This window comes from Acartia tonsa, chromosome 5 (assembly GCF_053477335.1).
Source record: "Acartia tonsa isolate MP-2025a chromosome 5, ASM5347733v1, whole genome shotgun sequence".
Classification (NCBI taxonomy): Eukaryota; Metazoa; Arthropoda; class Copepoda; order Calanoida; family Acartiidae; genus Acartia; species Acartia tonsa.
The window spans coordinates 19,502,772-19,528,930 of NC_137264.1; the positions used below are offsets into that span (position 1 = coordinate 19,502,772).

At 31.3% G+C, this 26,159-nt stretch overlaps 1 protein-coding gene across 1 annotated transcript in view; it reads right to left on the reverse strand.

Annotated features, from left to right (window-relative positions):
* Positions 1-26,159, reverse strand: part of LOC145318956 (uncharacterized) — a 115,140-nt gene that overhangs the window by 15,798 nt on the left and 73,183 nt on the right. The window contains exons 16-26 of the mRNA XM_080160722.1: positions 19,701-19,893; positions 19,140-19,408; positions 18,524-18,790; positions 17,820-17,877; positions 17,323-17,384; positions 12,253-12,427; positions 11,730-11,831; positions 10,485-10,624; positions 9,883-10,026; positions 5,404-5,510; positions 51-189 (exon numbers count right to left, since the gene is read on the reverse strand). Of these exons, the coding sequence (XP_080016848.1) occupies positions 51-189; positions 5,404-5,510; positions 9,883-10,026; positions 10,485-10,624; positions 11,730-11,831; positions 12,253-12,427; positions 17,323-17,384; positions 17,820-17,877; positions 18,524-18,790; positions 19,140-19,408; positions 19,701-19,893 (1,656 nt within the window). The remainder of the gene's footprint in view (positions 1-50; positions 190-5,403; positions 5,511-9,882; positions 10,027-10,484; positions 10,625-11,729; positions 11,832-12,252; positions 12,428-17,322; positions 17,385-17,819; positions 17,878-18,523; positions 18,791-19,139; positions 19,409-19,700; positions 19,894-26,159) is intronic.

Below are 26,159 nucleotides of genomic sequence, written 5' to 3' on the forward strand. Positions count from 1 at the left end.
TAAGATATTTCATCGGTTTGAAAGCCATATTAGAAAATAAATTTCCTAACCTGAACACAGTTGAACTGGAACTGTGAGTTGGTCATGGTGTTTGGTGTGTGTGGAACCGTGAAACCGGTCTTAGATCCCTGGCTCGGGTCCACGGATGGAGTTATGGGGGTCAGGGGCGCCATGTGCTGCTGGCATACACTAAAACAAGAATAGAAATCATAAAAACTTGCACATTGTAAACCCCAAAAAATACAACTACATAAAATATAAAATAAAAAAAATAAAAAATTTGGAAATAGGGATTTTTTTATTTTTAGGGGGGTTGGGGTGTCCCACCCTCCTAGAAAATAGCCTAAAACCACCAGAGGACCAGTAGGTATATTCCCATAAGAGTAGAGCCCAATTTGTTCAGCAGTTACTGAGATTTTACAAAAAAAAAAAAAATTTTATTTGGGGGGGGGTTTAGTTTTTGGGGGGGTTGGGGGTGTCCCATCCCCCAGGAAAATAGCTTAAAACCATCACAGGACCAGTAGGTATAATCCCTGAAGAGTAGAGCCCAATCGGTTCAGCGGTTACTGAGATCTTAAGCTTCAGACAGACAGACAGACGGACAGACGGACAGACATCAAGCTACTTTGTATTATATATAATATTTTAACCCGTAAACCATTTTTAATACAAAATTTTATCTTTATTCTGTAAAAGAAGTAAAGAAAAGTAAATACAGAAGGTCATCAACTATTGAAACTTTAAATCATGGGAATTCTTCAAGGTAGACTAATAATAATTTTTATCCAGTAGTATGTGAGTTTGGTAAGGAGGGGGAGGGGGAAGCTATTTTAGGAGAGAGTACTCACAAAATGCCCTCTCAAAAAAAGTCCCCTAAACAAATCCTCAAATGAAATAATTTTTTTTATCCTTAATCTTTTTTAAAACATAACTTTAGAGGAGTCTATCCCCCCGACACCCTTTTTTATATTGCTCCTAGAGGCCCTTAGGACACCTATCAAACAGACTATTACATCTTTCAATTAAATTTCAATCTTAAAATTTGCATGAGTAATCCTTCGTAATCCTTCGTAATCCTTCTAGGTCCCTAAATCGAACAAAAAGTTGAAAAAGTAACGGCTCAGCCATTTAGCCGTTTTTTTGGTTATTTTTAGGGCAAATCTGTCATAAATTACGTAGGAATCAACTTTTTGAAACATATTTTTGCTTTAAATCATGTGAAATGATACAAAAATTTTTTTTTTAGATTTCTAGTACCAGCCGTTAGACGTTACTTTTCCAACTTTTTGTTCGATTTAGATTTACACATTGATTACGAGATGGTTGCATTACCCCCCCCCCCCCCCTTAAAAAGCATAGATGGTGACAAATCTAATCTGGCACAAGGGTATTTTTCATTCTTCAATTTTTAATAACCAATACTAAACTAACCACCCGAATGAATAACCTAACTGCTGAACATCACACAAAAATAACTTTATCAAATTTTGCGCGCACAAGTTCGAGCAAATACAAAGTTACACAAAACTTAAATTGTATTAAATTTAGAATCTACTATACACAGAGAATGGGACAAGGCTTGCCAAAATTCATTGAATCTTTTTTAAAAAATAGAGAAATCTATTTAGTAAGGTGCTAATCGGCCGTTGCTCAACACAAAGTAATTCCGCTCGTCTTCGTGGAGGTGATATTTTAGAATCTCAGCTTAACACCATGTCATAAGTAAAGACGTTAAAATGGTTCCTACTGCTGATATTTCAGGTGCGCGATACAAAAAGGTATATTACGGGGGATGTCTTAGTCTAAAACAGGCGCAGCTCATTACCATGCACTGTTACTGTTAGGACTTCTTAGAAGATGGTCGTTAAATCAAAGGAATGGAGTCTTTACACTTTTGACGAATGGACTCTAGTCTTTACACTGAAATTATAAGTGTGTTACAAGGTGCGTGGAAGCGACACCAAGCCCCTATTAGTTTACTGTAGGTAAGACAAACTTTGCTCTTTATACACACAAAAAAAAGGTTCCAGCATAATACTATTATTACTTTCTCTTCGAGTATTTTTAAAAATGAAGCTTTTTTATAATTACATTTGACATAATCACCATTTTAATCTGATTTTTGGAATATAGATTCCTAGGACAACAAGGTACAATATTATAAGAGATGCATCTTTATAGTAAAGTCCTAAAATTAAAAGTATCCTTTATTGAAGCAATTAAGCAAAAAATCTGTACCAAGACAAATATATTTACACATAAATTAGGTAATATGCTGCTTATTAAATTCTTACACTCTAAATGCGTTGATGTTATTATGTCCTATCGTCTGATTTTAGATCTTCGCTTTTATGTATGTTGTTGTCATCCTTGTTTAATGAATGTTTGTCCGTGAATCTGCCATGTGTGTGCGTACTTGTGATAGTGTGCACTTTAAGCACCTTTTTTTACCAATTACAGCAAAGCATATATTTGCTTTAAAAGTTAAGAGTGCAAAATTATAAATTGTAATGCCATGTCAGGCGTGTGCTCGTGTGATGGAAGAAAAAGACATTGGACAATAAATTGATGTACATTCCCAATGATAACAAACAAAATAAACCCGGCGTTCTCCTCTTTTGAATTTTGAAAATTTGAGTAACCCCCCCCTCAAATTTTCAAAATTGAAAAACAAATTCTAAGAGGATATTACCATAAACCCTTTAGAAGATCAAAATAATTAGTTTAATAGTTTAGACACTAATATTCTGCGACTCTCATTCGTAAAAACGTTTAGGCACTTTTATTAAACCTTAATTGGTTTGTTCAAAATAGCAATGTCCAAACATTTCAACCAATAATTTTAAACTAAATGAGAGGTAATTATGTTTTCAAATGCTTATCCCTTAAAATCCCTGTTGATGAGATTGAATTAAATTATGACCTTGAAAGTTATTATTATTTTTAGCCCAAAACAAAACCCAAACTTACTTTGATTGTTGCTAAAAACAATTTTGCAAAAAATGGCTAAGATTGAAAAGCTTTGCCTAAAAGTAAACTCATTAATTTCATCAATTTAAAGGTAAACTAGCAGATACTCCCCTTGAGGCATCTAGGGATACTTGAAAAAAGAGGGAGAGGGGGGGGGATACCTCAACTTTTAATTCCATTTTAAAAAGAAAGAAAAAATTCAGGGGTCATTTATTTTGGAAGGGTGGTGGCAATCTCCCCAAAAAATAGTTTTAAACCTTCCAATGAACTACGAGAAGCAGTACGTTAAGAAGAACCATATCATATTCAATGGTTGTATGTATGACATGTAGCCCTGATTCTCTAAAGTTATAAAGAATATTTATATTTTTATATAACCTAAACGACGGCAAATAAACCTTTCCTGAAAAGGTTTAAAGCTCTAGGTGGCAAATTCTGGAGGGAAAATTAATCAAAAAGATTTCCCCTTCCTGCTAATTACCTAAATCAAACACATATCCAATTAAATATTTGTCCATCTTTAAAACAAACCAAGAAAACCCTAAACGTTTCAGACATACCAATAGATGTAGTAGCTTTGATTATAGTAAAAAAAAACAAAGAATGAGTTTCCTTTGATCTGCACACGCCACTAGTTTTAATTTTGTGAATGATATAATCTCAAAATTATTATTAGTGCCAAAACTTACCAAACTTAGGGTGTGACATAACTTTCACCAGAATATTACTAATTATGATTAACGCCAATATTAACAATTCCAATGATTATATCGTCAATATAATGTGTATCTTAGCCTTATTTTTTAAATGATAAATAATAAGGCCCGTCAGGCATTACATTGTTTATGTTTAGCTTTTTGCTTTTAATTAATAATTTTTAATTTGGAGATTAAAACAGTCATCAACAATTTAGTAAGTTGCAATTCTAATTTTGGCGATTCTTTTTGTGATTTTAATGCGTAAGTGATGACGCGTCCAACTTTGCATTACCATTCTTTAAAGTTGGCTTACGGTCAGAGGTTTAAGGTATTAATAGTCTTTCAATTTTCAAAAAGCCTTGCCCCCTAGCCCAAAAGATTCCTTAATAAATTCAATTTAAACGAGATTTACTAATTTTGATGCCGTTCGATTGAAAAAATATGGAAAACGGTTTAAGAAGACAAGAAAATGTTTAAAGGTAAAAATTTTGAATCTGCTACCTTTTGCCCTAAATATCAAAGCAATGTTCTTGGTTCTCCCCAAAATAACCAGATTTTCTACAAGAACTGTTTTAAGACTCACCATAAAAGTTAAAGCAATATTTTTTTAATAGTGTAAAAATTACAATTTTTATGACTTATTTTGTCGACATATTTTTACTTTCTTATGTTTCAGATCTAATATTCCAGGGACGTTGTGTTGTTTTCTTATTCCTTTCCAACAAACAGAAGTTGTCTAACTTGTTGTGTATCAGTAATTGCATGACTGTTGTGGAAAATTGTAAAATGCATAATTATAAATGCACAAAAGTAAATGGAACTCAAATCTAAACTTTTGTCCCTGAATACACGGACACAAATAAAAATTAGAAAATATAAAAAAACGGAAAGATGAAGACATAAATACAAGCGAAAATAGATAAATAGACGGACAAACGAACATTAACAAACATGGAGTTACAGCACTTTTAATAATAAAAAAGAAATCTAAAAACTTGCAGTGTAAAAAATATATAGCAAAAGAGTTTCAGGATGTTAATTTACGTTTTAAGAATTGATATTATAATTGCCCAAATCTTTACATGGAGTTTGTCTCGCCTCCCTAGGAGTCACTATTCGTGTAAAAATTATGATAATATTTATGTATAAAAAGTCAACATGTTTTGTAAGTAGAGAGAATATAAATACCAAAGGAATTACAGTGGAGAGTGGTATGACTGCTTGTTTTTAATTTTGAGTGTAAATAAAGTAGAACCACAATATCACAAAAATGTGAATGTTTCGTACGCCGTAAGGTTACTACTTATTTGTTAGGGTGGATTATTGGTGTATTGGGAAATAATAAGTGAACTATATATACAAATCATCCAATGGTTGAGTCTCATCATCATTGCATTTCTTTACATAAGAACACTAATACCTACAATCACATTGCGGATGCGAAGTGCCACTTCAACGTTCTTGAATCATACCCCACATCTTAGAATTTCGATGTAAAGCGTGCATGCAACCGATTAGCATTATGTTATATGTAACACTCAAAAGACGACTATTTGATTGCGCGACCCTTCCTTCATTTCCTAACTATGCATGTTAATGAGTTGCACCTGTTTACAGGACAACCCCTTCCCCTAATCAAACTTTTGATGTCATTCGCCTGACATAGCGAACCTTGATATCATTTGACGTCTCAAATGAGAACACTAATGCGCATAACAAGTAAATACAAATATACCTGGACTGGGCAGAGTAGCTGTACAGAGGTGGTGGATAATAGCTGGTGGAAAAGGTTGGCAGTTGCAGGACGTCACATTTACCGGTCCTACCAGAATTTACATCATCCTAAACAAGAGTATGTTATTATAAAAGTGATAGAATGTTTTAATGTATTTTTCATAAGGGCGTTAAAGCTTTTTATAATTGATAAAATTAATAATAGAGGGGGGATGTACGTACTTAATAATTGCCCCACCTTTCGCTAACTTATTGGTTTTACCACGAAAACTTAAATAAAATAATATCAAACGTACATTACTACATATTCTATACATACATTTAAATAAAATGTAACAAAAATACAACTGTAGGAGCAGAGAAAATAATACATTTAGTATTGTGTAGCTCATATATACATAAACTGTATTTTATTGTGCTATTCAACCATGTTGATAAGGTTTATACGAGTAAGGTCGTACAGTCCCAGTACGGGATAAGTAGAGTTTAGGAGAATGCGCACTTACAGTCCAGGGGGTAGATGGTTCGCATGTACATAAAGCATCATAAAAAGTGAAAAAGTAAAATGTGTTAGGCGTTTACTATTTACAATAAAAATGTTTTTAAAATGTATATATGATGCTCAATAATCTCATTTAGATAAGAAGAATAAGTGTGAGTACCCCTAAAGGATGGAGCCCCGAATGGTTGCAGCCTCATGTACTAACTTTGATTGATTTGCATTGCATATAACCAAAAGTATTTCCTCTACCCTTACCCAATAATGCCATTTTATTCGCCTTGCATGGCATTAGGTGGTACTATTTTTGACATCTCATTATGCCATTTCATCTTAAAATTACCTAACCTAACTATCCACAGCAATGCTATAAAAATGTGGTACATGGTTATCTTAACTTATTGTCTAATATTTCGCCATTCTATGTATTGTAAATAATATTATTTTTATTATCTTCAATAAACAGAAGCGGAAAACTTATGTATGAAACATGCTTTATATTTATAAAAAGAATTATTTTGCCCAAAGAGTTTTTTTATTAGCAAAGTTACTCTATAAAATTTCAAATTTCTGTACTACCCGTCCTATCATAGGATAACGAAAATAAATAACTTTTTCGTGGGATTTCCATGTGACTGTAATCACCTTCTCTATAACTAACTTTGTCTATCAGTCCATCGAGAGAAGATATTAGAAATCCCCATATTTTTAAAGGACGTTCTGGTTACGATTACAGATTTAATGCGATTCCCGTATTATACCTAATAGTTACAATAATCACCATGCAAAAGTTTTAAATTGCATAAGAATTGAAAGTACAGAAAAGCTTCACTTTAAAAAAAGTGAATATGAAAAAAACTAAGAAAAGGTGTAATTGTTGAATAATAGTTGTCATGAATATCTTGGAATATGTACAACATACATATCTTTGGGAGGGTTCTTATAAAATATAATCGAAAATAGTCATTGAATTCTAATTAGTGCTTTCCCTAAGTGATTTTTCTATAACAAGGGTCGGTCCGTAACTTACTTACTACGTAACGGATAACTCTCATCTTTGTTTATTTAGGCATGTTATTTTTATAATATTTTTTCGTTGAATTTAATTACTTAAATTTCATCGGATCCCATGAAATCTACAAGAAATGTTTAAAAACTGATCATCCTAGACCTAATATTCATGACAATATTCAAATCGCACATAAAGGATTATAAACACATTTTTAACATAAAGTGGCCAGTGTATATCCTAATAATGGATTTATTATTACTTGGATCTTATACCAAATTTTCATAAGTGAACTCTGTAGCGGGGCTAAAATAACGATCTCCCCCATCCCCTCCCCTCCTACTAGATAAACGGCCTGACCAATAAAGGCGAGGGGAATTTGCAACTGAATTGACGACAAATTTTCTCATCCACATATATTCTACATCCATTATCCTAATATGCTTTCATAGTAAAAGTCAAACGTATGTGATAAAATATATTTTTTTGTCTTATTTGTGTAACTTTGAATGAAACAAAACGTTTGATAAAATAAGATATTGATATTACTCTGAAATTTTTATAGAATTATTTGTTTTTAGGGCCTCTTATTTTTCAAATAAATGATAAATAATGGATATAGTATTTTTTCTTAATGCCCAACATATGCCTAACCATGTTGGGAAGGGATATTATGTACGCAATATAACCTAGCCTAACAAAAAAAAAACGTGACAAACACACAAAAAACTCGCTTACCGAATTTTTTATTTTTTCAAAATTAAGAGGGGGTATCTGTGCTTGATAGGCACTTCGTGAGAAACCCCTTAACCTTTAACGTAAAAGAACTAAATTTTACAATGAGTTAATCTATAACCAACCAAAAGATGAAAAGATGAAACTAATCTTCTATAAAATATCCTAATGTAATATAGGCAAATTAAAAAAAAAAATTAGAATTTTGATGATAGAGAAGTTTCGCTACTAGAATTTTTTTCAAAAAATGTAAGAGTTAAAGAAGAATATATTGAGATATTTGCATCTTTATATTGAGAAGAATTCAAACAATAAAAATGGCAAAACATAAATTGGCAAACAAATTTTCTTTGCAATTTTTATGTTTTTGCATTAAAGCAAATTTCCATATGACAATGTATAGGTAGCGCAAATAGAATGTTCTCTGTATTGCCAGGAATACATAAAAATAAAATAATTCTTATAAGTCATAGCGGCTACTAAAGACCTGCTCGGAGGAACAACCCATCTACATTTTTGTTTGCAAATTGTACAAACTTTGGTATGAAAGGAATCGTCTTTTTATTTTATTTAATAAATCAGATATAAACAGAGCTGGATCTTTAAATCATTTTCGTAGTGGGTCAGATCGGGGTGAGCCAACTTTCCACCAATGAGAGCACAGCATTTTTTGAATTGCCGCACTGTGATTGGCTGAAATTCTGCTCACCCCGATCTGGCTCACCACTAAAATGATTTAAAGATCCAGCTCAGATTAATTCTTTAGAATAAGGCTTGCCTTTAAATTCCCTTGTCCAAAGATTTCGTCGATCGTATTATGGGATTGAATCATATGTAACTAATTGTAAACAAAAATCTTCGTCTGCTAGCAATTCCTTTTTAAGTTGAACGGATTATTGTCTCTCGTTTGCCATCTAGGTAACAAATATAATGCTGAACGCTCGGCTATTTCACTGGAAATCAGATCTATAGTATAGATTAATATACAGATAACTACCTCTCTTTCTTTTTCAATGACCTTTTTCGTCTTCTAATAAATTGTTTTGTGCTACTTGGCTGTGTTAATATTTCGAACATCAATGGTCAATTTTCAATGACCCAATTGAGAGTCGACAAAAGGATATGGGGAGATACAGCTATTTAACCCTTTCTCCCTCTAGTGTTTTACTCTAATGACCGGAGGCAGCCTTTAAAGTAGTTGAATTTTACTTCTGTTTATTTTATTGGTGTATTCGCAATGAATGAACACTTGCAAATATGTTTGCAAAATGTGTATTATTCTCACCTGTCTTAGGTAATCATAGATACTTTAGTTTACAACAAGATTAAACATCAAAACATACTTTCTGACCTGACCCTTTTATGCAGAGGTGAATATTCGGCACAAGATTTTATTCCCCTACCACAAAAATTTCCCCTAACTCTCTAAAGTTAAAATTTAATTTTTACATCATTTTAAAGATTTTTATGCTTGTAAATAAAAGGACCAGTAGCTTTTTGTTGATTTTTCAAATATTTTCTCTAATCTTTGGTTTTTTCTGTCCAATTTCAAATTTCTGTCATAATAATAGTATCTGACGTTTTTATTTTTTCATCCCCAACAACCCTACATATTCTTATCCCCCCCCCCCCCCGCCTAGCCTTAGCCAGGGATCCCAAGCAGAATATACACCCCTGCTTTTATATCAAGTCAATTATGGTCATTTTTAAACTGATGTACTTAGCCAGGGATCCCATGCAGAATATACACCCCTGCTTTTATATCAAGTCAATTATGGTCATTTTTAAACTAATGTACTTAGCTGGGGATCCCATGCAGAATATACACCCCTGCTTTTATATCAAGTCAATTATGGTAATTTTTAAACTGATGTACTTAGCCAGGGATCCCATGCAGAATATACACCCCTGCTTTTATATCAAGTCAATTATGGTCATTTTTAAACTAATGTACTAAGCCGGGGGTGGCCATGCAGAATATACACCCCTGCTTTTATATCAAATCAATTATTGGCATTCTTAAACTAATGTACTTAAGACAAACAAATTATAAAATTTTAATCTAACTCAAATTCAAAAGAAATTATAAATAATTATTTTTAAAAATATTTTTACCCCTTCAAAAAAAACATCATTTTTTTATAGATTAGACATTGATATTCAATAAAGATATCATTTAATGCTGTAAATGGCCAAACTAGTTAATGATAAATCTACATTTGAAAAAATTAGCTCACCGTGGAGGATTTGCTAAGGTCCTTGTCAGTAGCAGTCACTGATTTGCTGTTGTCTTTGGTTGCTGCCCACTGTGGCTGCCAGACTGGATAATCTTTGCCGCCCGCAGCTGAGTTGTCCCAAATATTGGCATTGGAGCTTACGTCCTTAAAAAAATAACAGAATCAGATCACAAGTTACAAATTATTTAAGTTTTTTTTTCTTTAAAATCCGCAAAGACAAAATTATTTTTCATCCATTTTTCGAAATCCTATCATCTTTTAAGATATTCACACATTTCCAACATCATATTTTATTGTATTTTTGTAAAAAAAAAAAAATATTTTTAACAATATCACCGTTAAAATTCACCTTTATAGTAGTGCAAGAAAATTTAAATATTGTCGGTTTCGTGACAACGCCTCTTCAGGGGCGTTTCGTAGTATTTTCACAGTTGCTTTTGATAGGTTATTTTAGGTTAGGTAAATGTTAATGATTGCCCCGGAGGGTTAGAGCCCCCCGGTATAGGCTAGAAATAGGAAAAAAGCTACTGCGAAAATATGACGAAACGCCCCTTAATAGGCGATGTCACGAAACCGACAATACCCGAATATTTTTCTGTTACCTTCTCTTTTAGATGTCCTTGAGATGATGTTGGTGGCTGATGTGGTTGACCGCTACTTGTGGCAGATGAACTAACAGCCGTTGGCGGCTGCATCATGGTAGCCGCTGGCAGGAAGCCTGGCTGAGCTGGTAACAGGTATCCTAAATACAAATTTTGGCATTCTTATTTTCTTCTCGTATTCATTCGAAACTGATTATTATCCGGTGGATGAAAACAGGTTCTCATCCATATGAAAAAAAATATGTCTAGCATCGTATTATATCCATTTTTCTATGAATATGAATATGTACAATCATAATATTAAAACCAGTTTTTTTAGCCCGTGCCATCGGCATTTCGGGGCTGTAAAAACTGGTTTTAATCTAATAATTGTACATTTTATATCCGCGGAAAGCTATTTCTTATACGATGCGAGAGATAACTATTCTTAAATTGTGTACTGACATCGACCCTGACGGCTTTGGATAAGAGGGGGGGAAGTTTTGACACATTTGCGTAAACAGTGAGTATAGGCTTTATCTTTTGACTGAGTGGATAGGTTATTAGGGATAAAATCATTCTTATTTGATAAATTTTCCTAAGTTTTAAGATTTTTTGGATAGGCCTCCAGGTTCATGAGCTGCAGGCCTCCATGTTGTCTCTAGACAGGTAAAAACCAAAATCAAAATTTTTTTTGGAAGAGTTAGAGGTCATTTTATATAACAAAATATGCATATTTTTAAATGTTGTTTACTTATTTGAACAAAAAAGATGCATATTTTGTTATATAAAATGACCTCTAACTCTTCCAAAAAAAATTTTGATTTTGGTTTTTACCTGTTGACCTCTATCTCTTCAAAAAAAATATTTTTTTTACCTGTCAAGAGACCAACTTGAGGCCTATAACATGTCCTGAACCTGGAGGTCTGTAGCTCCTAAACCTGGAGGCCTATCCAAAAAATCTTAAAACTTGGGAAAATTTATCATATAAGAATGATTTTATCCCTAATAACCTATCCACTCAGTCCAAAGATAAAGCCTATACTCACTGTTTACAGAATGTGTCAAAACTTCCCCCCCCCCCCCCTCTTGAAAGCATTTAAATGTAAAAATATTTAATTATTCGAAAGGGATAATATTAATGGGAAGGCAAGGTCAGAAACCTTAGGTAAAACTTTATGCATTTTTAGTAAATAAAAAAAGAGGGGGGATTGGGAGATTATTTTATTTCCTTTGTACTATCCCTTTAACCACGAACTCTTTTACCTTGTAGAGGATGATAGTATTGGGTTGAAGGATAACAATCCTGTAGGTACACTTGACCAGGTCCTTGCAGGCCGAGAACATCTCCATAACTGCCATCTATACCTGGATTAGACAAAAATGATCCTAAATACATTGTCATTACATTAAAATTGGTGTACATTACTGGGTGGGTACATTTTTTCCTTCAAAAAATGAAGTAAATCTAGTATGATATGAGGTAATCTAACACCTTACAGACAATCAACCCTTTGATTGCATGACTTTGATTAGAAGCCCTATCTGTTCTTAGTAAGGGCCAAGGCATTCCTCTCATTGTTATCTTTTAAAAGTCTAAAGTATGACACGGCGTGGTTTATGTACATTTGAACCCAATACCATAGAAAAGTGGAAATAGTGACATTTTCATAGAAAATGCTGCATATTTGGATTGTGTGTGTGACTATTAATAACTGTTGTAGTTTTCGTATGACCAAGTTCAAGCCTTTTGAAAAGTCAGTCATGCTCTTGTATTAATCACAATTACCTTGGGACGCTTGAGTTGCCAGAGGTATATTAACCGGTGCCGATTGATTTACAACAGCAGTAGCCGCTGCAGCTGTTTGTGGCAGCTGCTGCTGTGAGTAACTACCAGATCCTGCAGGAGCCATGTAGCCGCCATAGTTATTAACAGGTAGCTGTTGGTAGTACGTGTGGCCGCCCTGTGGTTCATACATATTCAATAACCATACTAAATACAAATCTTAATATCTGATTTAGTTTTAATTTATAAAATGATTAGGTACATTGAAAATGATCAATAACCATATGATTAAAAAGGGGAAGGTAGGTTTTGCCTATAGTTTCTTTCAATAAGGAATACACATATTTAGTGAATATTATCGTTTTACTACTATTTTTAAGCCTAAAAACTCAAACCCTTACGGAATTTTAGCACAACCTACCTCCCCCTTAGTTTCTAAAATAAGGAAATAATGAAGAAAAAAAAATTTATTTCTATCCTTTTATATAAGGTTTTAAACTATTTTGGGGGAGGGTGTCTTTACCCCCTTCCCCCCAAAAAATGTTTTTTATCTTTTTGAAACTCAAATTTCAAATGTGATGAGGTCGACTTTTCCTCCTCCTGCCTTAAGTAAAGTGCCCCTAGATGCTTCTAGGGGCGTAGCCGTAGCCGCTAGTTTCTAATACAATAATAAAAATTTGCCAAAAGTAATCCATCAATCTAATATAATTTGCCTATACAGTATACAATATAGTCTTGTGATTAAAAAAAAACACTGCAGCTTAAACTTTTAGTCTTTTATAACAGAAAAAAAGATAAGTTTTCAAAAAACCATCCTAAACCATCATCCTATCGATTATTTTACTAGTGTTAGCAACATTTTTTTTTAATCAGATGAAAATATTAAAATGCATTTAACAGACAAGAGAACATACACACAAACACACAAAATTTTCATTTTTGTGAAAGAAGGTGTATTAACTTTTTGCTTTTTATTTAAGATAGCTAGCCGGTGCTTTTAGTAAGTAGTAGATGTAAAATTTTTCATAGAATTCAGATATGTAATTAGTTTTTTTTGTAGACCTCTTATTTTTTAAGTAATTTAAGTTTTTTTAAAAAAATAATTAAGTCGGTTTTAAGGTACTAAAACGCAACAAAATAAAAGAAGAAAATGGCCAGTATGAACAAAAATAGTAAGATCTTTAATTTGACACCTTACTTTTAAAATTCTGTTGAGTAATTATTGAAAAGATCTATTTTTTTAACCTCGGTTTAATAAAAACTTTAAACCTAAATATTTTCTCAAACAGACATAAAAAATATGGGTTCATATATACCTTTAGAATCAGAAAAATATTACGAATCTATTCTAAGCAAAATTGAAAAAGTTTTATAAAACTATAATAAAAAAATAAGTTTATTTTAAGAATCATAATTTTCGGCTTTAAAGGGTTGACTTGAACAAAACATGAACACTAAACAAATGTACTTTTATTGTAGTATCTATTGTAAATATTGTTTGAACCTTATCCTTTTTTTTGTCAATTCTATTGGTTAAGTTTTGAGGTGAAGCTTCTTGATTCGTCAATTTTAGAGATTTTTGATTGGCTAGTTTAATAGTTACAATTAAGTGTTGCCTGTAAAAATATAATTTTTTAGGCCATTTTTATTTTTTAAAGTTTTTACTTTTTTTCAATTTTGCTTAGAATGGATTCGTAATATTTTTCTGATTCTAAAGGTATATATGAACCCATGTTTTTATGTCTGTTTGAGAAAATATTAAGGTTTAAAGTTTTTATTAAACCGAGGTTAAAAAAATAGATTTTTTCAATAATTACTCAACAGAATTTTAAAAGTAAGGTGTCAAATTAAAGATCTTACTATTTTTGTACATACTGGCCATTTTCTTCTTTTATTTTGTTGCGTTTTAGTACCTTAAAACCGACTTAATTATTTTTTAATAAAACTTAAATTACTTTAAAAATAAGAGGTCTACAAAAAAAACGATTGCATATCTGAATTCTATGAAAAATTTTACATCTATTACTTACTAAAAGCACCGGCTAGCTATCTTAAATAAAAAGCAAAAAAGTTAATACACCTTCTTTACAAATTTATTTTTACTCCATTAAAACTGCCATCTACGATATTGTATGCTTGTTATTGCTACACTACTTGAAAAATTAAAATTTTGCCATATTAAGTTTAACTGTCTAATATAGTTAGAACATCTGTGAACTCAGGTTGAGTCTTCATATTGAAAAAGTAAGCTTATCCATCATTCAACATATATTTCAACACTCAAATGTGTCCAAATAAAATTAACAATTTTTAAATTTTTTATAGCAATATTAGAAATAGAAAATTCGATTGGGTTTTAAAATTGGTTTAGGCGATTTCTTTTAGGAGGGTAGGGTTGCCCTCCACCAAAATAATCAAAACCCTTTACTGGACCTGTAAAAAGCTTTTATTTCAAGGAGAACCTTATCGGTTCAGAAGTTCATGATATTCTAAGCTTTATAGAAATATTTACTTCTCAGCCGCTTCCTTTTACATGAATAATTTCTATTTTCTTATTGTAAAATAATTTGCTAAATTTGAGAGGTAATGCTTTGGTATTATTGTATGAAGACTTGAGTGAAATATAATTAATCATATTCTGTCAGCACTTCCTTTAACCCTCACTCACACCCTCCAACTATTTTTTCCAATTTTTCTGGGACAAAAAATAACCAATATGATTTAATCCTTATACTAAATTAACAGGATGTCTATTTGTGTGTTTGTGTGTCTGTGTATTTGTACTGAAGGATCTCGCTAACGGCTGAACCGATCGGGTTCTTCTTAACAGGGTAGCTTCTCCTAGGTCCCGGGAAGGTTTATTGGGGGGAGGGTACTACCACCCTCCCAAGAGAAATCGCCCCTAAAAAGAAATTCATCCAACCCCCTCCCCCCCCCCAAAAAAAAAATTGTGTTAATTTTTTTAACTAAAAATAAAAGTACGGGGGGAGCAACTCCTCCCCAAAAAAACATAATTTCAACCCCCCCCCCCAAAAAAAAAAAATATTTTTTTTTTACTTTTTCTTTTCAAATCTAAAATAATAAATTGGGTTATCAAATTCGACTCTAGGAGCGTAGCCGCTAGTAAAAGATAAATAAGAATAAAAATAATGAAAGAAGTTAAACTGTATAGGAAAGCATTGTTTTAGTTTCAGAGCTAAAAAATTATTAGTTTTCTTTTAGGGAAAATATTATGATAATACCTAAGTGAATACCTATTTTGTTAGAGAAAAACCTAAGGATTTCAAATTCTAATATTGATTATTTCATAGTATTTTTTCCTTCGTAAATCTAATAAAACTTAATTATTTTCTTTATTTTGTAAAATCAAATTTATGCAGTGTATAATTTAGAAGAAATTTTAAATGAACAAAACTTTCAACGGTCATAACACATTAAGTTTTTATATTAATGTAGTAGTTTAAGACAGGTTAAAGCGAAAGGTTGTAAGTAGGGTTGACAATCCGTATCCGAATCCGGAATCCAGAATCCGCCAAATTTTTGGTCAATTTTGGAATCCGAATCCGGAATCCGTTTTTTATTAGCGGATTCGGATTCTTAATTGGTAGGCTAAAATTAGCGTCTTGAGTTTTTTCTCTCAAATCCCGCTTTTTGAAGGAAAAGATTATCAGCATTATATATAATATCATTTTAAATCTGGTTCGATTCTCGGAAGTAAATTATAGAGAACACCAAGAACATTAATTTTTAGAACATATGAAGCACTTAATTTTTTAAAGAAGGTGTATCAACTTTTTTTTTATAGCTAGCCGGTTCTTTTAGTAAGTAGTAGATGTAAAATTTTTCATAGAATTCAGATATGCAATCGGTTTTTTTGTAGACCTCTTATTTTTTAAGTAATTTAAGTTTTTTAAAAAAATAATTAAGTCGGTTTTAAGGTACTAAAACGCAACAAAATAAAAGAAGAAAATGGCCAGTAAGAACAAAAATAGTAAGATCTTTAATTTGACACCTTACTTTTAAAATTCTGTTGAGTAATTATTGAAAAAATCTATTTTTTTAACCTCGGTTTAATAAAAACTTTAGACCTAAATATTTTCTCAAACAGACATAAAAAACATGGGTTCATATATACCTTTAGAATCAGAAAAATATTACGAATCCATTGTAAGCAAAATTGAAAAAAAGTAAAAAAATAAAAAAATAAAAAAACAAAAAAATAGCCAATTGTATTTTTTGTTCTGGCAACACTATCGTCTTCCCTTTTTTACCCCCTCTTTACCCCCTCTATACCCCCTTCCCATTTTTATACTCAATTGAAGAGTTAAGACGTTGCCTGTACAATATAATATGATATTTTCATATAATTCCTTTTATTGTAGTTTATATACTATATTGTAAACTTTTTTTTTCAATTTTGCTTACAATGGATTCGTAATATTTTTCTGATTCTAAAGGTATATATGAACCCATATTTTTTTACTTGTGAAATGATAAAATTGAGTTCTAAGTTTTTATTCTCGTGGGTTTAAAAAAATTGATTTTTTCAATAATTACCTGACAGAATTGAAAAAGTAAGGTGTCAAATTAAAGATCTTACTATTTTTGTTCATAATGGCCATTTTCTTTCTTTTTTTTGTTGCATTTTAGTACCTTAAAATCGACTTAATTTTTTTTTTTTTTAAACTTAAATTACTTAAAAAATAAGAGGTCTACAAAAAAACCGATTGCATATCTGAATTCTATGAAAAATTTTACATCTACTACTTACTAAAAGGACCGGCTAGCTATAAAAAAAAAGTTGATACAACTTCTTTAAAAAAAGCTTTTTAAAATATTACTAGAATCCGGAATCCGAATTTGGAATCCGTCAAAAATAAGAATCCGGAATCCGCCATTTTTGGACAGATTCTTGAAAGAATCCAAATCCGGTCCAAAAATTTGACGGATTGCCATCCCTAGTTGTAAGTAAAATAAGTTGTACAGATTTTTATCAGACTCAAGGCTGCTGGCCCATTTCACAATTGATGTGGTATCATTTAATTAAAAAATAATTTTGCATTGAATATTTGCCTGCTGGTGAACTTGGAAGTTGGGTAGAAGTTGGTTACCAAAATGAACACCAGGTTTAAACACTAAAATATTATATTTAGATACAACGATAGAAAGCACCAACATAAAAAGGTAGATAGCCAATTCATAGGTGATATCTTAACATAATAGCGTAACACGTAGTGCATCCGCTAGTTTTGGGTAGGTGATAAGTTCGAATCTCGGACCAAATAACATTAAAGTTGTACCTATTGCATCTATAGAAGCCTTTGCTCAAAGCAGACGCAACTCATTACCATGCCCTGTTAGGATTTTCATACAAAGGTCGTTTAATCAAAGGGTTGGTTGTTGCAATAGTTAGCTAAGTGGGACATACTATAAATGTCTGGCTCTATGTTGGTATTAACGTTCTCTGATGTATTTTATCAGAATTTAGTAAATCTTTGATAATACATAATTCATTTTGCCGTCACCCTTAAGTTCAGAACATATGAGTATTAACAATATAAAACTGAAACCTGGGACAAATTGTGGCTGGGAGTAAGGAACAAACATCTGCCCAGGGAAGGCTTCCTCCTAAAGCATAATGATTTTTAAAAACAAAGTAAGTGATAGAATTGTTATCGTATGTATTGCATAGGTAAGGTTTAATATTAATGAGTTACAACTTATACACTATAGTAGTGTAATAATGATGATGTAAGTTGTTTTAAGATATCCCAACCAATTAAAATCGGCTTAGGGGAAAAAATTATAACAAAATCACACTGTTTAATAAGATATATAAGTTTTCCGGTATTTTAATGTTAGGGGGAGATTTGAAATCTGCATCAAATTTTAAGGATTTTTTATAAAATTCGTTTTTTGTATAATTCTTTATCTAAAAGCGGAAATGCATTTTAAGTTAATTAATTTTGACCAATAGGATAGGTGGATTTTAAACTACCTGCGCTCTAATTGGTTGAATGATGTACGCCATCCAATAAGAGCGTAGATTTTTTAAATCCACCAATCACAGTTGCCAAAATTAATTAACTTAAATTGCATTTCCGATTTTAGATAAAGAATTATAGAAAAAAACGAATTTTATAAAAAATCCTCAAAATTTGATGCAGATTTCAAATCTCCCCCTAACTTTAAAATTCCGGAAAACTTATATATCTTACTGTTTAAACCTTTACACAAAAAGAAGCTAAAAGTAAAAATGTTAAAGCAGTCCAACCTGAAATTGCTGTTGATACAGTTGAGGATGTTGCTGTGGCAAATGAACAACTGATTGTTGTTGGGGAACAGCTGATTGTTGTTGTTGGACAGCAGATTGTTGTTGTTGGGTAACAGCTGGTTGCTGTTGTTGGGGAACAGCTGATTGTTGTTGGGGGACACCAGATTGCTGTTGTTGAACAGCTGTCTGTTGCTTCTGAACAACATTATGCTGTTGCTGATTAGCTAGTTTTTCTTGCTGTTGAATATGATCAAACACAATGCTTGGCTAAGAAAAAAGAAGTCAATTTTGTGCCCTAATAATTTGTCCTTATTCTTATTTCTTGGCAATGGGTTTATTCTTATATAAAAGTCACAGGATGTCTGCCTGTGAGGGATATCGCTAGCCGCTGGTCCAATATGATTCTCTTTTCTACTTTGGGAGAGAGTACAACCACCCTCCAAAGAACACACGCCCCACCTTAACCAACAAATTTTTTAAAACTTTCTCTCTTCAAATTAACTTTAAAAGTTGCGGGTGTAGGTCTACTTCCGACCCCCCCCCCCCCTCTCTCTCTCTATCTAGTGACCCTAGATGTCTCTAAAGGCGTAGCCGCTAGTTATGAATAAAACATTACCTGTTGGTTGGACAGTGCGATCTCTGGATTCCCAGGAGCAACATCCACTTTGTTACCAGTAACCTGTTGCTGGTTGCCTGTAGGAGGAATCAGGGCAATGTTGCCACCTCTGGCAGCTGGAACATACTGTACAGTAGCTCCGCTGTCCAAATGCAGATGCTGATGGTGGTTGGCAGCTGCTGGCGGCTGCTGCAGGTAGCTCTGGATTACTGGAGGAAATTGGAAGATGTTGCCAGGACTCTGTCCAAGCTTTCTTGGATTTGTGGCTGCCTAATATATTATAATTAAAGTTTATAAAAAAAAAAGTTAATTCACAATAGACTAAAAAACTTTTTTACTTTTTGTCAGGTTAGGTTGAGTTGTTAAGGGTAAAGATAGCCCGGAAAGTTTAGAGCTCTGCATGGGTTAATGATTAAACCCCCCCACCCTTCTTTTCAATTTATCTAAAGATTATCAGTGCTAAAAAGGCACTTTGATTCAAAGCATCGATTTTCAAGACTGAGATTTTGCGATTACTAATGTAGACGGGGTTAAAAACATTCAACTTTTATTTCATATATTCCTGAAATATTGTTGGCATTTGCTTGTTGCCACTGGCCTCCTCAGAATTAGTTGTGGTGCTTGGTGTAGGTTGATCCTTGTTGCTAGCTGAGTTGGTGGTAGAACCATTGCTAGAGGTCATATGCTGGGTAACAGGAGTCATCATGGTGGAGTTGTTATTGTTGTCAGGTATAGGAGATATGTCCAAACAATCCTGGCAAAAAGAAATACTTTTCCAGTCAAATTGAGATAAAAAAAATAAAGTCTGAAAATAAAAAAATTAAGTCTGAAAATAGAAAAATTGATTTGTTTTGAAAAAAAAAATATTTAACAAGAGCAACAAAGAAATCGTTTCAGGGGGATGTTACCCATCCCTTTTTTTATTATATAGCAAACAAATAAAATTGTTATATTATGATTTTTAAAGTACCTAAATAAATCAGAAAATGTTTCTCAAAAAGCAAATAAAACTAGTTGTTGATGAAAATGTATCAAGTTTAAATGATTTCTAAGACCTTTATATTACAGTATTATAAACAATAGATTAGAAGGTATTGCAAGAAAAAAATTAGTGTGATAAAATGAGATGAAAGGGCTGGAGGAACCACCTTTTTATGAAGTTTGTACACTTAATTTGCAATAATGAACTGTTGGCGGTAAAAACTCTAAACCAAGGATATTTTCAGGGATTAAAGAAAAAAAATAGACCAAAAGATTACTAATTCTTCTAAAAATGTAATAACAAACATAAACACCTTAAACCCTATAATAATGAACGATTATCTTGTGTATCAATGTAGAATGGAGTGAGGGATGGCATTTTCAACCATTTTATCCAAAATATACATATGATAAAATAACACTTAAAATATATATCAATATGAAAAGCGCCTTTTCTGAAAAAAATAAAGATGACTACAAATGCATACAGCAATTAACATTTTTGAATCACATGATTGGATCAAGATGGCAAGAAATGCCCCCTCACTCCACCTTTATTTGTATCTTTATCCCTGAAAGGGCTAGCAAAGGGTAGGCCAGGGGTTAACAGACATATAGGGCTGGGACAAGGGAAGAAATATGAATACAGCTATTAACTCATTTTACCTACTGAAGATAAATATATTTTTTAAAGACTTGTGAAGTTTTTTAAAATCAAAATTAGAAAAAAACATTGTCCTGTCCCGATATCCCTGCGGGTAAAAGAAAAGTTTTTAGATGAGTTGAAGACAGCACGAATGTGCATCTTTGCACCCCAAGCCAACACAATGGATTAAAACCATGAAAATGTGCAAAATAAATGTAAAGAAAGATATCTTTATTAAGTGGTCCTAAAAATATTGTGATTTTCTTAATCTTATGTAACTACTATTAGAAAAACTTAAGTTTATTTTAGGAACACTTGTTAAAATGACAACAACCACCAAATTAAACAAAAATTTCACTCAAAGAGCATAGCGAGCACAAAACCCTTCACCTACAGTACCTAAGCCTGTGGGGCTATCCAAACCTAAGATAAAAATAACACAAAAAAACTCCACCCCTCCCCTCCCTTTAATTTTCAATGATTTCAAAATAAGTGGGGTAAAGGAGAGAGTTTTTGCTGGCAAGGCACTTTGAGGAAAACTACCAATTAATATAAAAGAAGCTAACTAAAAACAAATGAAAATAGAGCATATAATGACCAAAACACCATGTTAATTTACAATATATATAGCTTTTGAACAAATGAGGATGTACAAATGTGAAAAGGTATAAAGCAATCCTCATTTATTCAAAAGTACCAACAAAAATATTAGTTTAGTTAAGAATATTCTTACTCTAGTGCTTTACAAATATTAAGTTAAATTGAGACTCATATTCAATGTTGTAAATTAAGGAGAAAAAAAGAATACTTTTCAGAATTGTTTCTCAACTTAACCATTTCATTAAAAAAAATAATCATGCCAAAAAGGGTAAAAACACAAAACAATAAAGTATTAATCCACTATTATTAAAGCAGTGCAAAAAAAAAGTGTCCTTCTTTAAAAACTCAAATTTCGTGGCTTGTGTTGACATGTAACCACCATTTGTTTTTTTGTTATATTTAAATGAAATTATTTAGGTTTTTATTATTTACTCATAAATTGCATTTTCCAACCTTCCTCACACTTTTAACTAGCTCCAAAACTACAAGTAGCTCAAATTGATATATATACTTCCAAAAACTAGAACTTATAGCAGTTCTTGTGATATGAGTAGCATTTTTCTTCTGTTCGCACAACTCGCGCAATTTGAATTTTAAAAAGATCACATTTCAAAACACCCTTTAGATAATGCTTCACCACAACACAAAAATATTACATGAAAAATCGGGGAAATTTGTTAATAACATACCTATTAACAGCTTTTTACCTTCTGGTGTTTTCGTCCAAGTTTAGGTTTATGTTAATATGGTATTCATTGTGTAAGTAGTAGGTTTATTTATTCATATGCAAAGGATCAGAACCAAGGACTATTAGTCAGTTTAATAATAGATTTCTCTAAAAAAAAATATTTAACTCATAAAATTAAAGGACTTTTTGGTTTAAAACCGATTAATTTTAAAAGACATCAACAAGGTATTAGTGACACAAAAACTTAAATTTTCTTAGGTGATTTAATCTAAATCTGTTCAGCCGTTTTAATGAGACTAGTAACGAATTTTATGGTTTAAAATTGATAATCGACAGTTAAAAAAGATTTTAACTCTTTGGATTCTTTATAATTTAATCTTATTATCTTTTCCCTGTCAATAGTCTAACTCAGGAAAAAGAAATAGAAAAAGAACAAAACGGGCAAATTTATTTTCTATTCAAAATCAACTAGGGAAATGTAATGAACTAACTAAAGCTAAACAATTTATAGCTTTGTATAAACTTAAAACAAATTTAATTTTAAAGTCTAAACATTTGTTTAATCCTAAGATAGACTTTAATTGAATGTTTTCAAGAGTAGATTATTATTCTATTGTAATGCATATAAACTGGACTAATGTAATGTGTACTTAGTCTGAAGATATTCAAATAGAGTGAATAAGGATTTATATTTACCCCTTTGTAAACATAATGGAAGAAATAAACATAAGAAGAAATAAAATCTTTAAAACTTAAATTTTTTAAACAAAGTTAATTTAAAGTATTTAAACAGTCCATTTAGCAATTGGTCAGTAATGAACAACCAAACCAACAGAAATCTCAAACTAAAAATGAACTTATCTAAAATCTGTATTTAAATCTATTTCTTCACAATCAAAAGGAAAGCTACTAATACAAAGAATAAAATGTTTATTCTTTATTTTTAGAATCAAAAGGAAGATAAATATAAACACACAATACAACCCTTGGTAAACAAAACTGAAAAATATGCATAAATTTGTGTTTAAACCTTGTGTATTAGAAAGAAAATATTTAAAATATACTAAATAATAATTACTGAATTTTAGTAAATATTTCATTGTCTATGATAAGTTATTTTGCTTCTATGCTTTAATGAATTTTTTTTATCAAATATTGTCTGATTTGAATAATAATCAATATTAAATGATAATAATAATGATGAAATAAATACTCACTGAAAATGATATTATTCCTATTTTAACAATTTTAGCATGTGCATAAAAATTGATGAAAATCCTGTTTGAGTGAATAAAATTTAGCTGGCTAGATATGCCTCGGCCACCAGTATATCTGAAATTGTGCTGGAAAATGTTCATGCAAAACCACAAGTTTTAAAAAATAAAAAATTACACAATTGTTAACCTATGCGGATTGTAAAACAGGTATTGAAAGATTTCAGGCAATTGACTTTTAAGAAGGTACTTATAATTTTAACACTATAGTTGCATTTTTAAAATTTAAATAAGCTTTTCTTGTGATTGTCCTAACTTGATATACTTTGCTAGACCATATAGCTATAAATTCAAATTGAGATTAACAGTTTAATTTTATTTTCAACTCCTAAATTCTTTTAAGACAGTGTTGAATAAACACTGAGTGTTGGCCCCGTGTTCTGATCTGTATGCTTGATAAATAAACCAATTTCAAACTCTCATATGCATCAATTTGAAAACTTGCTAACCCAGCACCACAGCACAGTAAATCTAAATCTTCAACACAGGGGGGAATTCATTCAATTTCAATTTAACAGTATGTTTATAGGCTGCTTAGTTTATCTACTGAAAATAAAATGATTTTATTATCAAACAACATAGCTCTTATTTATAAAGTGAGTTGGGGGGTGATTATTGAAAAGATCCTAAAAGTCAAAGCATATGGACTCTTAAAATCACATTAGAGAGCCAAAACTTATTATTATTAGGAATTAAAGTCCACAATAATGTTTACTCATATTCCAAAAACTGAGGATTTCCTTAAACTAAATAATTAGTTTAAGGTGATAGCAGAATAACTTTATATATGCGCATGTTATGTCAAGTTTAAAATTGTAGTAAATGATTATGCAAGCATAATACAAATTACCCCCCAAAAAATATAATAATATCGTAAAATTACAAATTTATTAACGTTTGATAATAGATTGCAATACCTTTCTAAGCACGTTACTAAGACTAAGCATCTCTCTTTTATTAACCTCTTAAATTTTAGAGTCAAACCAGTCTATGAGGCTAGATAAGCCATAAAAAATGATGATTGAAGTATTTGTTAGAAAAGCTGTAGAAAATAGAGATAAATAAAAGCAATGACCAATGTTATAAAAATATTTTATTCCTTCCTATCATATGAGTCTATAAAAGATTGTTGTACATGTATAGTTGGCTATTTGCAAAATCCTAAAAATTTAGTTTCCATTTCAAATTTTGAGATCCAAATATAACAAACTTAGATTTGATAGTCAAGTTGCAACAGAGGGTGGCCGTGTGAGGTAAATTCAGTAACTTTCAATAATTGAGTAATATTAGAAGCATTTTCTTTTAATTTTTTTAAAAAGAAGACTGTTTTATCTCTCAGGTTGTTTGAATTTTTTGTCAATGTTGTGTCTTTTATTGTTTTATTCTTTAAGTAATAAAAGCACAAATATTTTATTTAGTTTTTTATACCTACCTACAATATAAAATGAAATGCTTTATATTAACGGCATTTTTCAAGAAATTTCTATTTCATAACCTTCAGTTTTGTCACTGAAAAATATTAAAACCCAATGACAAATGTTGATACAACAACAATTGGCCCCACTCCCACTTTCCCAAGTGAATACACTCAAACCAAAATCCTAACTCACTTTTCCAAATTAGCTGCCAACTTTTCCATTGGTTTGAATTGTGCCCAGGAACATGCAGATAGTCTTGTAATGTGTGTTTTTGTGTTTTGAAAATGAAAGTAACAAAATTGTGATTTGTTTGTTTGGTAGATTGTACATAAAGATATATTTTACTTTTTATTGATGTTTAGGCTATTAATAATTTTTAAAGTAATTTTCAGTAAGATCAGGGTTATGTATTAAGATTAGTTTAAAGTGCAATTTAACTACATGTCAAGAATAGTAAGTTAAATTTTGTATCTTGGATTAGATTAAATAAATCAACATAATAAATGTAAAAAATCTACTAACACTAAATAAATATTAAAAATGCAAACCAAAGCATAATCATTCCATAGCACAAGCAGATCTATGTCTAATTCATATTTACCATTAGAAAGGAGATGGTTTGTTGAATGAATTTACTTAGTAGTTTTACAGGCTAATGCGGCTCATTTTAAACTTAAAATTTCTTGGTGAACTGTAGGTTGAATAATCAGGAATATATCTTCATCATATAATAACAGAAAATAATTTGTTCTGATGATAGAGTTACTTATTCCCAGGTGAGAAGACTTGAAACAGCTGATTCTTGGTTCATGGTCATTGATTGGTTGATGGTTGGTAGTACATATAAATATTACAATTTCTATAAGTGTGGGTGAATTGCAGCTAAATTTCTAGGTGATAGAGTTAGCTGCTGACTAGTAGTTGGTGCCATTTGTTATGGATTTAGCTGTTTTATTATCTAGTTGTCTAGTATCTGTTGGGTATGAGGAACCCAGAGTGTTGCAGCGTGGCCAATCCCAATCCTGCTTATTATTTACACATTAAATACCGACAAAAAGTATTACCTGCAAGCTCAACTTGTAATCTTTTATCAATTATGTAATCCAATTATATAGTTTCTTAAAATCAGAAATATGGAAGCTTAATTGAAATTTATATAAAAAACATAAACACAAAACCAATTCAATTCATATTTCTAAATTTTCTATAGTCTAACACTTTTTTCACCAGTTGTTTCATTTTGTGATAAAAAAAACGCGACAACTATTGAAATAAATGGAGTTATGTAGTTTCAACAGTTAGACACAGATACTTACTTCAAATGATTAGTATTGACCTAATATTTGTATCATAATTTTTTTATCAATGACGCTTTTATTTCCTTCTGGGACATTCTAAAGTTATATTTTTTTT